The 17671-nt window shown below is 38.5% G+C and overlaps 1 protein-coding gene across 3 annotated transcripts in view; it reads left to right on the forward strand.

The window, feature by feature from the left end:
* The window catches only part of EXOC4 (exocyst complex component 4), a 758598-nt gene that overhangs the window by 525408 nt on the left and 215519 nt on the right, over window positions 1-17671 (forward strand). For all 3 annotated transcript variants that reach the window (XR_011539582.1, XM_070617731.1, XM_070617732.1), the window contains one exon: window positions 10280-10499. Coding sequence is in view for 2 of the 3 variants with exons in the window: in XM_070617731.1 (XP_070473832.1) it covers window positions 10280-10499 (220 nt within the window). In the remaining variant the exon portion in view is untranslated. The remainder of the gene's footprint in view (window positions 1-10279; window positions 10500-17671) is intronic.

Consider the following 17671-nt stretch of genomic DNA (forward strand, 5'->3'; position numbering starts at 1 on the left):
TCACTCGCAATATAGTCATGGCAAGATTTTTTAAAGTTAAATTTGTTTACAAGCCTGCAGAGTTCAAATTTTGTAGATAATATTCGTTTCTCCCTTTACTTAATGATTTTTGCGTCTTTTCTCCTCTAGTCCTAGGCATGAATTTTACTCACTACAAATAAGAGCACCTAAATCCCTTTTTATTGCGTTAGTTCAGCAAATTGTGTCCTGGGGGTATGGGCTGAGGACATGACTGGGCTCTGCAACGATGAGCTTATTTTGCACTTTTACCCAGAAAATCTTTATATACAAAAATCACAGATAGTAGTTAGACTCGGCATGAACAGTTACAGACTGGGGGGGAGCCTCTTCCTGATGTGCTGATGACTTACTCCCATGAATTAAGAGGCAAATGTGCTCTAAAGTGCATTAACCTTTATGGATTTTTCTTTGGTTTTCATGTTCCTCTGATTTATGGTCTTAAATATGCCTGTTGCTGCTGTTTCTGAATGAGTCCCTTGTAAATCACTTCTAAATGATGGTTTTTGAGTCAGATAATCCAAGTTGGTTGAATATAGCTACATTTAGTTCCTCTGAGGTTTCTTTCCTTCTTTGCCCAAGTTATTTTCAGTTTGCTCTGTGTCTTAAATGTCATATCTGGGAGTAATTGATCAAGTAAGAAATAATGTCTTAAAGGAGCCATGCTTGTTGGGTGGCTTCTGTCTACACACTTATTTCCAGCGTTTTGCACGACCCCACTTGGGTTTGATTCCAAAGGCCCATTTAACCATGTCACAGTTCTTTGTGCAAGGATAGGCTTGTGTCTGGTGAAGGGGTTCAGAACAGGCCTCCTCAAGATGTGTCACTCTGGCATGTGGATTATTTAGAACTAAACCCCATCAAGACCTGCAGGCTCAGGAGAAACTTCTGCTCCTCCCTTAACTTGCTAGAAGAATCTAAGTTGGAGGTCTTTCCCGGAAGGAGAGTTATTACCAGAGATAAATTTTATGTGAGTAAACCATCCATATGGCAGGACAAACATCAAATTACCAAACTCTCCTTATCCTCCTGTGAATTGTCTTCTTCCACTCTGAAGCCCCAGGCCCCTCTCCCCATTTCTTAGTTAGGATGGCATGTGTACCTCATTTTACCTTGCTGTCCATGAACCTCTCATGTATGTGGGTCTCTCACTGTCTCATGTATGTGAGGTTCCCATATATATGAATTAAATTTAATTTTCTCCTGTTAATCTATCTTATGACCATTCATTTGTTAGACCAACTGAAAGAACTTTTGTAGGGTAAAGGAAAATTTTTCCTCCCCGACACGGGGAATGGATTTTATTATGGGTTGTAAATTGACATTTTTCCTAAAAATCAAGCATTGTGGGCATTTTGAGTATACTGTGTTCTCATAAAAGTCCACTGTTTCCCTTGGAGTGATGTGTAGAAAGTGTCATCCGCATGCAGGATTCTGTTATCAGTGCTGCTTGGCATCTTTTTACATGGGCCCGTATTTCTGCAGAAAAGTTCTGCATTTGGCAGGCAGTATTCTGTTCTCATTCTGGGTCCAAAGATTATTTATATAGACTGGATTTGGAGGAAAATGTCTCCTTGTAACTCATGTGTCATTCATGTTATAGGGTTGCTGTTACTGCTGTTGTTTGCATTCTTTGCATAAAATCAAAACACAAAATCAAAAGTGTAAATTTCAGAAAATTCAAATTCAGAATTCTTGCTTTTAAAGCACACGTAATTCATTCGTGTCTCTATCGTAAACAGTGCATCACTGTTTATTGCTAATTAAGTTTTTAATGTAGACATTGATAAATTCTGTGTCATACAACAGGATTAAATGTACATATATTAAATGTGACGGTGGAGTGCTGCACGATGTGGATGGTGCCGTGGAGACTTAGGTTTGAATATGCTGGATGACTTGAGCAGAGCTTCTGCAGGCCTGTAAATACCATGGATTTTTTCACTTAGAAACCTTGGACAAAAATGAAGGGAAGATGGTTCAGTTTTTTAAAAATATCTTTAAAGCTGTTCTGCAGTAGAAGAGATTCAGAGCTTCTTGGTGGAGGTTGGCATGGGAGATCTCTGCAGAGAGTCAAGACTAGATTAGAAGATACATTCGTGGCAACAATGTGTTGAGAGTTCCTGCAGAATGTGGGAGGTCTGGGTGATAAATCACACATTTCTATTAGTTCTAATACATGGGATCAGCAGAAAAATCCCCAAGGCTTTCAGATAAATATTTAGTGTACGTTATTTAGCCTAAACTACCAAAACACGTGTGATAATGTACAACAAAGTCAGAAATATCAAAGTGAAAAAAATTGTTATTGTATGTTGTGTGATACAGATTATATACAAATGTACACATTAAAAATGTAATTAGCGATAAACACTGACACACTGTTCATGAAAGAGACCTGAATAAATTCCTTGTACTTCAAAAGCCAGAATTTGGAGTTTGAATTTTCTGAAATTTGCACGTTTGACTTTGTGTTTTGGTTTTATGGAAAGATGGTGTTTCCCCATGATTGGATTTAATACATTTTTAGCAAGAATATCAGAGAAGTGATGCTGTGTTCTTCTGTCGTATCAGGAGGCACGTGATGTCAGTTTGTCCTATTACTGATAGTGTTGGCCATAGAATTTTAAAAACTCATTAGGGTGTGAATGTAAGGAATACATATTTACTATGAGCAACTATTTTTATTCAAATGGATAAATATCATTGCTCTCATTGCAACTTCCAAAATACGCTGTACGCCCTCCGTGTTCGAGGATATTTCCAGCTGCTACCCACCATAATTCTTGGCTGAGATAAAATGGAAGAATTGGAGCTTTCCAATGAAATAGAATTTGTGATAAGGAGGCTGGGTTAAGCGGGGGGCTTAGGCAGCTTGAATGAACTTTTAATTAGTTTACAATTTCCCTGCATAGAAATCAAATCAAGATAAAAATTTTGAAAATACTGGGTCAAATATAGGTAGTCTGTGTTCATGTATGCATTCCAAAGGAATGCTACTTGCTGTAGCATACTTGCTGTAAGAAAGCGTGCATTTAAAATATAGGTACTGCATATGTGCATATTTTAGGAGGCTCCCTAGTTGATGATATTCTGAAAAGAAAACCTTTGGTTAAATATTTACAAATAGCAATATTAGAACTTAGGAAATAAGATCCATGCTTTAGACATTGAAGTGCAGTGTGAATCAGTTGCCTACTCATTTGTTTTTTGGTTCATCTGACTTTGCAACCTTAGGTTTACAAGGCTCATCTGAATAAAGTTCCTCAAAGTCCTGTAATTAGATGCTCTGCATATAGCATTATGTAGATCGTTTTCTTTAATTCTCCTTCTCTTTCCATGTACAAGACATACCTGGGCTTTGTCTTTGCCTTCTCATCATTTACAAGGATAGGAAATCGCTGGTGTGAAAGCACTTCACGAGATTAGATAATACCCTTGTGGCAGGGTTCCATCTGTGTTCCATCTTTTAACTTTGAAGTGTTTTCTTTCCTAATGAGATTCTTTTCACCGTTAGAAATTCAATGTTTTCTTACTTCGTAGAGCTGATTAGGAGCATTCTTGGAAAATCTGGGTTTTTTGATGATTCTCCTCTATACCTTTGACTCTCTCTCCTGTCTCCCATTCAACACATCATTTTTATTTTTTTATTTTTTATTTTTATTTTTTTAATTGCTGTAACATTGGTTATAACGTTATGTAAATTTCAGGTGTACATCATTGTATTTCGATTTCTGTGTAGATTACATCATGTTCACTACCCAAAGGCTGATTGCAATCCATTACCACACATGTGTGCCTAATTACCCCTTTTGCCCTCCTACCTTCCCCTTTCCCCTGTGGTAACCACCAATCCCATCTCTGTCTCTATGTGTTTGTTTGTTGTTGTTGTTATCTTCTATTTATGAGTGAGATCATATGATATTTGACTTTCTCCCTCTGACTAATTTCGCTTAGCATAATACCCTCAAGGTCCCTCCACGTTGTCGTGTATGGCCAAATTTCGTCCTTTTTTATGTCTGAGTAGTATTCCATTGTGTATATATACTACATCTTTATCCATTCATCCCTTGATAGGCACCTAGGTTTATCCCAAGTCTTGGCTATTGTGAATAATGCTGCAATGAACATAGGGGTGCATATATCTTTACGCATTCGTGTTTTCATGTTCTTTGGATAAATACCCAGCAGTGCAATAGCTGGGTCATATGGTAGTTGTATTCTTAACTTTTTGAGGTATCTCCATACTGTTTCCCATAGTGGCTGCACCAGTTTGTACTCCCACCAGCAATGTATGAGAGTTCTCTTTTTTCCACATCCTCTCCACACTTGTTATTTCCTGTTTTGTTAATTAGAGCCATTCTGATGGGCGTGAGGTGATATCTCATTGTAGTTTTGATTTGAAATTCCCTGATAATTAGTGATGTTGAGCATCTTTTCATGTGCCTGTTGGCCATCTGTATTTCTTCTTTGGAGAAATGTCTGTTCAGATCTTTTGCCCATTTGTTAATTGGGCTGTTAGTTTTTTTGCTGTTGAGATGTATGAGTTCTTTATATATTTTAGATATTAACCCCCTCTCAGGTATATAGTTTGCAAATATCTTCTCCCAATTGTTACGTTGTCTTTTCATTTTGTTTATGGTTTCTTTTGCTGTGCAGAAGCTTTTTAGTTTGATGTAGTCCCATTTGTTTATTTTTTCTATTGTTTCCTTTACCCGGTCAGACATGGTACTTGAAAATATGCTCCTAACACCAATGTCAAAGAGTGTACTGCCTATGTTTTCTTCTAGAAGTTTCATGGTTTCAGGTCTTTACATTCAAGTCTTTAATCCATTTTGAGTTAATTTTTGTGTATGGCGTAAGATAACGCTTTGCATGTGGTTGTCCAGTTTTCCCAACACCATTTTTTGAAGAGACTTTCCTTTCTCCATTGTATGTTCTTGGCTCCCTTGTCGAAAATTAGCTGTCCATAGATGTGTGGGTTTATTTCTGGGCTCTTGATTCTGTCCCATTGATCTGTGTGTCCATCGAATCATTTTTAAAGTACTTACTAGGTGAACAGAGCTGTGCAGTATACTGTGGGAATTTGAGGAAAATGAAGTATAGACTCATCCATGAAAGATGATGAGGAGCTATTCCCAGTAACTTGTGGAAATAAACAGAAGCAAAATGAAGATGTTCACTATACGATTATCTATAATAAAACCAGGAAACAGCATTAATGTTCTCTAATAGATGTTTGGTTTAATAATGTGTTCATTAGCATGATGGAATGAGTCTATAATACTCTGCGAAAGAGCAGATTACGCAGGAACAACCATATTGTGAGCAACATGTTGTACAAAGTGAAAAACAACATGGAGATGTGGCCAAGGCCTAGCAAATGTTCTTTCAGTAAGAGGCAACCTTTGCAGTGGTGGAGATAGGGGATGAGTTTTCTCTCTTTCTTTTTTTTAATCTTTTATTTGGATCTTTAGTCCAAATTGCTGGGAGAAGGGCATTATTTGTCAGAGAGGTCACACCCTAGTCTCAGGAACTATGAGTTGAAGTTAAAGGACCTGTTAATTATTTTATTCAGCACTTCCTTCATCAAATATTTCCTGAGGTCCTACCTACTATGTGCTAGCCATAGAGCGCTAAAGGCACTGAGGATACAGCAGTGAGCAATTTACACTTGGCCCCTGGTCACATGGACCTTTGGTCATTTCTACATCAGAGTGTTGCTGAAATAGTCAAAGTATTGATCTAGTGGTCCAAATTGCTGATTATGGACAATTGCATAGGAAAGTAAAGGACAAGGTGAAAAAAATCATTAAAAATGTCGCACTTGCCTTGAATCTCCAACCTCATTTGGGTTTGCATGCTGATAGTAATTATACAAATAGCAGCAGCTACCATTTGCTTAGCAGTTACTATGTGTCAGCCTCTGTGCTGGTGCTTAACTTTTATTTCCTCATTTAATCATCAAAGCAATCCTGTGTATTATCATATCTATTTTATAGAATACAGAAGTAAGACTAAGAGAGGCTAAGTAATCTGCCCAAGTCTGTACACTCAAGATTCAGACTCAGGAAGACCCACCCTAAGTGTTCTGCTCTCGGCCACTCTGCTTCCTTAGATCATCCCTCCCTGCAGTTTCTGTGAGTCTGGTTTATCTGCTGGATACCTAGGAAAGTTCTTATTCTGTGTCCTTCCTGCCCAAGAAAGGGCAGTTTGCCCATTTAATGTAATTGCTTCCCATTTTTGACTACGGTAAAAAAGGGGCTGATAAGACAGCCATAATTTTTCTCTTTCATCCTCTCTTGCATGTTTCATGCTTTCTGCACAGTGAGGGCCCTCACAGCTCTGAAAGCAGATTTGGAAACATGTTGAATGGGTCCCCTCGAGGTAGAGATGACAACATCAACCTGGATGTGTCATTTTAGACTGATGTGTGCGCTTTAGGGAATAAATGATTTGTGTTTGAGAGAAATCATTCAGCTGGAAGTGATGGGAGCCCTTCCATCAGTGCTGCTCAGAGCGGTTTCGTGTCTTAGGGACACCAAGGGCAAATAAGGGACTAGAAAAAAAGAAAATGTGGATAATTTAGAGCCTTCTGTCACTGTTTAGGAGCAGGTTAACTGCTAAAAATATTGTTTTAATAAATGTTAAAGATTTTGAAAATGTAAGAAGTACTTCTCAGAAAACTCTTTTTCTAAGTCTCATTGAAAAGAATAAATAGGGATTCTGATGATTGATTCCCATAATATTAAAAAAAATAAGACAAAAAGACCTTTGGTGTATTTACTCATTAGCAAATTAATAACCGTGGTTTACTTTCCGAGGCAGACCAAGGAGATCAAGATGTACCTGGGTGGGGGATTTCTCTGAGGGTTAGGTGACATCAGAAGGGGTCAACGTAGCAAGATGTGGGATTTGGAAATCTTAAAATTATGGCCATGGTTAACGGTCTACTTTTATTTTTTCTTTTTTCCCTACCTTCTGCCACTCACTCTCTCCTTGAAGATATATTATGTCTTGTTTGGGGTCATGCTTTTATTTCCTTTTCCATGTTGCTAACATCAATTAAGAAGCCTCATTGCTGTTCCTCATTGCTTCTCAGTTTCCACATTCTTTCCTGCATTCTTTGGGTTACTTTTTCGTTATGATAATCCTATACGTACTTCCTCCCTTCCCCACCACACACACACACAACCCAGAGGTTAATGGAATGTTTAACTGGTTATATGCAAGATTAACCACAATGTATTTATTTATTAAGTAAAGGAACTCTTTATTAGGTTAAATAGCTAAACTTAAGGAACATTTACACCAAACTTTTAAATGTGGTCTAATTAGAAAGCAATTTATGAAATATACTCTTTGATATTACTGTAGGTAGTTTTTCTATTTTCTATTTTAATTTTGTTTAAGTAGCTAATCATTCATGGTTTTAAAAAATCAAATGATTATTAAAAGTTATAATTGAAAAGTCTTATTCCCACTCCTCTTCCAGACTCCACCCCTACCCCTGCTTCTACAAGTATTCACAATTATTAGTTTTTTGTGAGTTTTCCCAGGGTGTCTTTATAATAAAATAAACAAACGGGGATACGTAATTCTTACACAAAGGTCAGTGTAGTAAATACTGCTAAATACATATTGACCTGCACCTTGCTTTTCTAGCTTAACAATATGTCCTGGAGATCTTTTCATGTTAGTGCATCAAAAGCTTCCACGTTTTGGCGGCAGAGTTGCTGCACTGTATTCCAATGTGTAGATATGCCGCAGTTTATTTAATCCCTGATTGATGGATTTTTTGAGTTGTTGACAGTCTTTTGCCATAAAAACAATGCTACACTGATCTATATAATCATATTCGGGTATAGCTGTCAGATGAATTCCCCAAAAGTGGGATTTCTGGGTCAAAAGGAAATGCATTTGTAATTATGAATGATAGTGCCAATTTGCCCTTCATAAGGGTGGTACTGTTTTTCACTTTCATCAACAATATACGAGAATTCCTCTTTCCCCACATTTACGCCAACAGTGTGTTTTCAAACTTTTGGAAGTTGGCCAATGCATGGATGTAAAAAATGACTTCTCAGTATAGTTTACTTTTTATTTTAATCATTATGAATGAAGTTAAGAATTTTTTCTTATGTTTAATGGCCATTGTCTTTCTTTTACTGCGAACTATCTTTTCGTGTCCTTTGATCATTTTTCTAGTAAGTTGTTTGGTTTTTTCCTAGCTGTCATCTGTGATACAAGTTGCAGATATATCTTCCCAGTTAGTTGTTCATTTTTTTATCTTGATTTGATTTGATTTCCTTTCTACTTTTTTTTGAGAAAATTTTAAGTTACAAGGCAGCCCTTGCTTTGTATAGCATTGTGGAACTGTAAAAATCACTGTGAAGCAATCTTAACCAATGGGGAAAATCGCAGTTGTTTCAAGACTTTAAAAAATTTTTATGAAAACATTCAAACTCTCTTACTGTCGGTTATAAATGTATACAGAAATAAAAAATAAGAAAACTAATATGTATTTAATACACTGGGACATTAGAAACACTGAGAGGTAAGGTTTTATTTCTTTGTTAAATCTTATCAAGAGTAGTTTCAACAGTGCTTGCCGCCTTCTTTTTGTTGCATATTTTACAGTATACAGTGAGCATCCTTTCTATGCCTTGGTGAAATGTCATTCCTCCTTCCAAGTTTAGATCAATTGCCAGCATTTTGTTGTTTGCTTTTCCATGTCCTGAAATATCTCCAAGAGTTCCTTTAAGGTGAAGTTTTTTGCCGGCATCACTTCCACTGGGGTGTCTTTCTCCCTTTCCTCACAACCACTTTCCTCGTTACGTCAATAAGTTCACCTTCACTCTGGCTGCGTGTGCCTCTTAAATGGGGCAATGTTGACTATTTCTTCCATAAATCCATTTATATTCAATTCAAATTCACTTCCAGTGTTATCACTTTTAGTTTTTTTTTTTTTTCTGTACTCTTATCATTTTTGGCCAATTCACTCTTTTGATTATCCATTTTTGTAAAATGTCACATGGGTTTATTACTGGGAGACAAGGAGACAACACAACTACAGGCTATACTGTCTGTACATGAACCGAATGAGAGATGTACAGTGATCAATCACCAATAGACTTTGAAAGAAGTGGCATGATTGATAATTGATCATGATGAACATCCATTATTTACATAGAGATTTCTGGACAGAAGAATTAGCAGCAAAGTTTGTCCTTTATGCCGTTACTCACAGGTAATATACTGTGGTAACTAGATTGAAACCTTGTTTTTGGAGGACTGGTGTTGTTAACTAAACTGTAGTAACTTAAATTTGTGCATATCGGAATTGTGCAAAGCAGGAACTGCCAGGACAGAAAAGTACAAAGAATAATATGACATCTGCATACTCATCTCTGAGTTTGACAGTTATTAACATTCTGCTATATATGCTTTAAGGGTTTTTAATAAAGGAAATAGGTAATTACAAATAAGGCTGAAGTTCTCCTTTGTCCCCACTTCCCATCCTGTTCTCTTTCATAACCTCAAACTTACGTATCATCACAAATTGAAAGAATGTCCTTTATTCTCTCTTTCTTGTTTTTTTTAACATTTCTATCTACACATATAAAGATCTCAGTGAGAATCTTTATATGTGTAAGGTGTGCTTTTAATCACATTTTTTTTCTGTTTATCATGCTTTCCTTTGCTTCTTGTATTCTTATTTCCTTCTTGAATTAGTAAAAATATTTTTTCGTATCTCCTTTTTTTCCCCATAGTTTAGAAGTCACATTTTTTTATTTGACCCAATTTCTATTCAACTAGTGAAGTAACTTGTATTTTAAAAAATAAATAAATAAATAAAACAGATATAAGGGCCAGCCCCATGGCCGAGTAGTAAAGTTGACGCACTCCGCTTCGGCGGCCCAGGGTTTCGCCGGTTCAGATCCTGGGCACGGACCTGGCACCGCTCATCAAGCCATGCTGAGGCGGCATCCCACATGCCACAACTAGAAGGACCCACAACTAAAAAAACACAACTATGTACCCGGGGGGTTGGGGGAGAAAAAGGAAAAATAAAATCTTAAAAAAAAAAAAAGAGATAGATGAATAATATAGTGATGCTCTTGTTAAGAATTCTGGGAATTTCCTCACATCTCTTCATGGAAATAGCCAAAGCCTAGAGATCCCCATGTATGTTTTGTCATATTTCTCTAACTGTTTTTCTGATACATTTAGCAGCCGTTTTACTCTGTCTGTCTTCCAGATTTATTCAGGAGATTGAGCATGCCCTGGGACCTGGCCCAGCCAAACAATGTCCTCTTCGAGAATTTCTGACTGTGTACATCAAAAACATCTTCCTCAATCAAGTCTTGGCTGAGATCAACAAGGAAATTGAAGGAGTCACTAAAACATCTGACCCCTTGAAGATCCTAGCTAACGCAGACACCATGAAGGTGCTGGGTGTGCAGCGGCCTCTCCTTCAGGTAATGATATACTTTGAACTTGCTGTTTTTATCAACACTTTTCATTGACTTGGCAAGAGTCACAAATTGAAAAAAGAATAATTACCATCTGTTTCCACAGTCATCAGGGACAAAACAAGAGGAAATAAATTAAACAGGCACCAGGGAAATTTAGGACTAATGTAGAGATAATGGAAATTCCTTAAGATCTTTAAGAAAAAAGTGATTAGCTTGAATATGGGAGATGGTGAGTCTCATTAACATGCAGGCAACTTCTCATTAATTGCCTGGAATTTGTCCTTGAAAGGAATTCTTTTTCCATTGGTGAATGCATCCTGGAATGTGAAGGACTTACAGAAAGGAAGTTACTCAGCCTAAGCTTACTTGTCAACAGGAAACCCTCTGCATCGTTTGTGGGCAGACTTACTGTAAAGAACTTGGCTAGCTCACAGTGAACTGGAACCGACCAGCAAACTGGCTTTCAAAAGTCAGATCATTTGATTCAGTGATGATCTTGTTAATATTGAAAATTTTACTTTGACTATATAAAGAAATGGTTTCTGGGCAATAGAAATAAAATAATTTGTCAGTAGATATTTGGATTAATAGGCTTGAGATACTTATTTTATATCCATTTTAGCCAATGCCTTGGAGGTAAATATAAAACTAAAAGAAAATGAGTATGATTTAAATTATGGGTATATGTTAACTATCATTACATTGTAGTTGAATCTTTATAATGTTTCTTCGTTTAAGAGAATGATGTGCACAATAGGATTTTTTACAAAACTTGTATGATGTGAGGATATCTCAGAATGTGGAAGGCTTAGGCGCTTCAAAGAAAAGTTGTATAAATGGAAGGGAGTTATAGTTGCTTCACTTGCTTGCCCTTACCTGCCTTTACATGTGTCTTTCTTGATTTTTCCTTCTTTGTACGTTAAAATTAATAGAAATGGTGGACCTTCCATAGGGAAGTGTCCTAGTTATGAGCATTCTTTTTTAAAAGAAACTCTCCTATAGTATTGAGAAAATAGAATAGAGGCATTTACTTCTCCCAGAACTTGAGTAATAGCATCAAACCTAGAAAAGAGTTCATTTGGATTGTCTGGGTCTGTGTCAGATATGTTCCTGAGGGATCTGTACTGAGTACGGGATGCAGAGAAGGGAGAATGCTGCAGGCTTGTGCTCACTCGTCCCTGTGCTGAATTACTCTTCCACTGGCTCTTTGCGTGGCTGGGACCTTCTCCCCCTAAGTCACATTTCAAATGTCACCTCCACAGGGAAACTTCTCCTGACTATCCTACCTAAGTAGGTCCCCTTCCCGGGTTATTCTCGATTCTCCCCTCCCCTCTGAGCCCCCCAGTCCATTCTCAACACTAAAGTCAAACTCTTTGGACTCTGGCACCAAAGCTCCCTTGTCAAGTGACTCACGATCAGGTTCTGCCAATAGGAAGCACTGGCAGCAGATTGGAGGGTGAGAGGAGGAAGAAGTTGGGTTATCTCTTGTCTCCTTCCTCTCCTCTTTGGATCATGGTTCTGGCTGTGGGTGCATCATCCCTTCATAACCAGAGGTCCTGCCAGGTGACACTTTGTCCATAGCTTCAGCTCTCACTGGACTCTGGCAACGCCATTTCTTCTCCTTGCCCCTTGATTATAGCATTCTCCTATTACTAGTCTCTAGGTGCCTCGGCATCCTTGTTGTTGCTTTCAGTGATGCTGATACCTCTGTAAGTCATCTCTTTGCTAATGTTTCTTCATTTGAATCATCTGAACGGAATTCTCCTTTTTGGCAGGATCCCCAATAGATCTCCCCAGTTAGTCACTATTTTAACACTTCAATTTTTGTCCTTGTTAACACAAGTGTAACTATTAGTTTATTTTCTAACTTGTTTATTTTCTGTCCTTTCCCACTAGAACATAAGTTCCAAAAGTATAACACAGTACCAGGCACCAGGAAAGTACTTGATAAATAAGTTATTGAATGAATGCATACACGTATGGATAGATGGATAGAGACAGTGAATAAGTTTTGAGTTATAAATAACAGCAGAGTCAGAGTGGGAAGATGAGAAATAGAGAGTGACAAAAACTTGTTTACATTTATCTTTTTTCTGACCATATCATTAACTTCCTCTCCATCAGAAAACCTTTCAGTATTTGTGTCCCTGAAGTGTCATGCTATATGCTGTACAGAGCAACTTTAATATGCTTAGTGTACTGAATTTTAAAGGAAACAAAAGACGACAATGTACTAAGAGTGAATCTGTGAACTAAAGATACTGGCTTATTAAACATGATAATTTTCAGCTTGAGTGGCAAAGACACATGAAAACTCATGACTACTTGACTACAATGTGGACCATATCAGGGCCATACACTGCCAGCTAAATGACACCTCTGGGCAGTCAACTGCTGTGCTTGTCAAATCGCTCCCAACCTCGTGCCCAGTCATTCATATGTGTTACTCTGCCTCCTGTTCTTTAAATCAATTACTCTATTCTGAGGCTAGATAAGAACTCCAAATTTACCTGTTCTCTCTTTGACCTAGTCGAGATGTGATTATTCTCTATAAATGAGTAAATCTTGAAAGTAAGGCCATTCAAGTTATTAATCTCCAAATTTGTTTTCTGAGCCAAAACACCTTTCTTATATGTTTGTTTTGTTGCCCTCTTTCTTTATAGAAATTTTATTTGATGAGAATGCAAATTAGTTAGACTATATCAGTAAATTTGTTTAGTATTCTCAGACTTGTGAGATCTAAAAAGCAAATGAGAAGATGGTTATTTTCCTTTCTCCTCTTGAGAAATTCTCTTGCTTTATAATGATTGATTGTAAATTGTTTTCTAACATAAGTTTCTTAAACGTGTTTCTGTGTCACCTTGATACTTGTTTTTTAAAGATTTTATTTTTCCTTTTTCTCCCCAAAGCCCCCCAGTACATAGCTGTATATATATTTCAGTTGTGAGTCCCTCTAGTTGTACGTGGGACGCTGCCTCAGCATGGTTTGATGAGCGGTGCCATGTCCGCACCCAGGATTCAAACCGGCGAAACCCTGGGCCGCCAAAGCAGAGCCTGCAAACCCAGCTGCTCAGGCTAACTCCTCCTGCCGCTCCTGGCTAACTGTAGGTGACTAATTTGAAGAAAAAGTAAATAATTCTCAAAAATTTCAGCTGAGAATCCAAAACAACTTTAAGAAGGGAGCTTGGAGAAATATGTGTGTGTGAAAGATGCAGGTGGGTTAAGTATTCAGTGACGTTAAGCATAAAAATGTGCTTTAAAGTCATTCCGTCTACTAGACTGTTTGGTCACAGAGCAGAAGGGTTGTGCCTTTCCCCTGAGGCAGCACCCAATGTCACATAGCATCAGCCCAACTGACTTCTTCAGGGAGAGTGGAAAGACAGCTGTCTCAGTGCTGCTGTCATTTGTGTGCTGACGTGCAGATGTGGAGAACCCTCGGACACTTGGTCCTTACCTCTCTGAAATGGCATCTGAGCAGTATAGACAACTGGTTATAATGGACATTTCCATGGGTGATAATGTGATTTTGCTTTGGTAATTTCACTTTCTAGGCACAGAATTCATAGAAGGAAAGGAAGGAAGGAAATAGGAAGGAAGAGATTACAAGTACCATTTTATAGGTGAAACAGCTATGCAAGTGTTAGCCCCAAAAGATACAGCAGCATAGTACCAGTAGGACTCATAGAAGTAGTAATAGTAGTAATGATAGCATTCGTAGTAGTAATAGTAATAATAACAGCAGCTAACAGTGTAATAGCATTTACTATGAGCCAGACACTTTTCTCAGTGCTTTATATGTATTGACTTGTAAGTGTTTTACATTTATTGGCAACAGCTTTGTGACGGTGGTATTCCTATTATGGGGAGGAAACTGAGAAACAATGAAATTAAGTAACTTACCTACAGTCACATAGCTAGCAAGTACTAGAACTGTAATTTAAAGGCAGGCAACCTGACCCTGGAGTCCGTGCTCTAAATGAGTTGTACTCAAAGCATAGTCTGAGGAGTATGCTCGTCTGCAGACTGTTGTTTACCAATCTGCTATGAGATGTACAGAATTTGAGAGTAAGCGTCTAGATGCCCCCTCTCATTTTTTAAAGCAACTTGACATCATCTGTTTAATAATAAAAAAAAAGATTTGTGTTTTATATATCTTTGTGGTTTTTAAAATTTTTTTTCTAGTAATTTGTTTCTATTGTATTTTATAAAAGTCTCAATCTACTATAGATTGGGGGAAAACCCTGGGCTCTCAGGCGGTTAGCAACACATTGCTCTAAATCCCTTACTCCCTCATATCGCCTCACAGAGAAGTAAAAGCATAGAACCAAGCATCTCTTGCCTCAGCATCCAAGGCACTTTCCAACAGGTAGAATAGCTTGGAAATTTGTTACAGGTAGTTCTGTCCTAAATCCCCAGCTCCTAGAACAGCGTCTGCCACAGAGGAGGTACTCAATATTTAATAAATAGATGAGTGAAGGAAAATGAATGAATTAATGATGACTTCCTTAGTACAAGGACATGTGTGTGCATGTTTTCCCCTTATGGTATAAGATTCATGGTCTTGGGTTTAAGATTCTTGACAGTACTTAAATTAAAATGTCACAATTCTTATGCCTCTAATGCTATCAGTATGAAGGTAGAATTGAACATTCCTCATCGTCTTACCCTCTGAGTTTCCTCTACTGCTGTCACTTTTTTGCAAAATGACTTCCACTTGTAGCAAGGCAGAGCCTGGTGATTCAAATTGAGGCACTCTCTTAAGAGAAATTCCTCATTTCTCCTGAGTCAGATCTTCTGGCATTCTGGACATGGAGCTATGGAAACAGTCAATTGAAGTGGATACCCTCCCGTGCCATATATGTCTACAGGAGTCTACAAATTGTTCATGCCTTAGACACGAGGAAATATCCACTCAGTTCCCTACTTTACTATTGATTTGGGGATGCCATTTAACTTATTTCTTCTTTAGTGTCTCCATCCAAAAAAAGGGCAGGGGACTAATGCTTAAGGTTTTTGTTTTGTATCTGTCAAATTGCTGAATAGACATCTGACTATGTGAACAAAGGTGCAAGTAAAGTGTGTTTCCCTGCCCACCCTCACACCGTGGAATTCTCCATACCCTCAAGAGCACCAGCCCTCCAAGTCAGAATCTGCATTTGTACAGTATAGCCACGTAATTTGTATGCATCTTAGAGTTTGAGAAGCACTGCCTTGTACCAGCCCAACTCAAAGTGTGGTCCATGGACTGTCAGCATCAGCATCAGCATCACATGGGCTTGTGAGAAATGAAATTCCTGACCCTCACTGCACTCTGGGGTCAGGTCAGGAATCTCTGTTCGAACCAGCTCTCCAGGTGATTTTGATAGAGACTCAAGTTTTAGATGCATTGCCTTACATAACACCGCCACGACCAGCTGGAGGTTAGGAAATGGAAACTAATGCTGTGAGCTCTTAGCATTGCAGCGAATAGTAGTCACTTAAAAAAACTATTCAGCTTTGTTTCATACAGGCCCAGAAATTGTAAAAACAATATTTGCAGTGGCAGCAGAAGCTGCTTCCTGGTCTCGCACATTGCTGAATTTTGCAAAGTTCTTTCCAAACACAGGATGAGGCTACATTTTCTGGCTCATGTGGGACAATGTGAGACAGAGGCGACTTTCCTAAGGCTTAGGCTCAAATTCCTGCATCATTGGAGGAAAAAACATAAGCTGTGCAAGTAAAAATTTTAGGCAATCTGGAAACATTTAAAGTTTATTTTCATTTTCCTCACTGCCCCAGTTTTTGTCAGAGTACTTCTGAGCAGTGAAATGGTTAGAGTCATCCCATAAACTCCTCGCTCTCAGCCAGCTGTGCTTCCCACTGTTACCTGTGGGTGTAGAGCCGTGGTTCTCAGCAACAATACCCTTTGGAATTACCCAGGAACTTTCTGAAAACACCACTGCCCGATCCTGTCCCAGAGATTCGGTTCAGTTGATCAAGAGTGGGGCCTGGGCCATCAGTGTTTTGTAAGGTGTCCACGTGATCTCAGTGTGCAGCCAGAATTTGTGCCACTGGCCTGGATCTTTCTACTCTGTAGAATCTACTATTGTCCTGAGAAGTTATAAAAAAATTATAGTTAAGCCATTCTTTAATTCAGTCAGGTTCATAACAGAGGGCTCTTTTTGAAACACAAGCCTTGGAATCAGTTACAGATGGATTTAAATCCCAGCCATTTCAGTTGAAAACTTTGTGGCCAGGACCAAATTGTTAACCTCTCTGTACCTGTGTTCTCCTCTGTAAGACAAAAATAACAAAATCTGTGTCAGGAATCATTTCTAATGAGAACATTGAATAATGATTATAAAGCATAACTCCTTCCTCCCCCACATCACATATGTGTGGATTTCAGCATTGACTGCTCCTTAACTCTCTCCTTTACAAACTTCTGACTCCTACGCACTGTGCTCCTCGACCCCTCCATCTCAGTCTAGATTTCAACCTGCATCTCCTCTCATCGCTTACTTGCTGTGTACCCTCTCCTGTTCTTTGTATTCTAGCACCCATCTAGTAACTTCTTTTTCCTGCCTCCTACTATCCTGGTGTGACAGCAAGAGATGATACTGTTTCACCTCCTTTCTCTTTTCCCTGGGGTTTGCCCACTGATCATTTATTAGCAGCAGAAGCTGCACGCAGTGTTTATGACCATGTTACAGCTAGCATATTCATTTCCTAGGGCAACCGTAACAAATTATGACAAACTTGGTGTCTTAAAACAACGGAAATTTATTTTCTCACAGTTCTGGAGTCTAGGGGCCACCTTCCCTCCAAAAGCTCTAGAGGAGGACCTTTCCTTGCCTCTTCGGCTTCTGGGAGTCCTGGCGTTTCTTGGCTTCCAGCAGGATAACTCCGATCTCTGCCTCCATCTTCACATGGTCTTTTCCCCTGTGTCTCCGTTTGTCCTTTTCTGGCTCTTATAAGGAACCTCTCATTGGATTTAGGGCCCACTCTATTGCTCTCATCCCAATCCTTACCTTAATTACATCTGCAAAGACCCTGTTTCCAAGAAAGGTCACGTTTTGAGGTTCCATGTGGAATTTCCGGGGGGACACTATTCAACCCAGTACTGCTAATAATTGGAAGCAGGTTGTATAGAATGCATTATATTCAATTTGCTATGTTTTCCTTGAAGATCCTCT

This window comes from Equus przewalskii, chromosome 4 (genome assembly GCF_037783145.1).
Source record: "Equus przewalskii isolate Varuska chromosome 4, EquPr2, whole genome shotgun sequence".
Classification (NCBI taxonomy): Eukaryota; Metazoa; Chordata; class Mammalia; order Perissodactyla; family Equidae; genus Equus; species Equus przewalskii.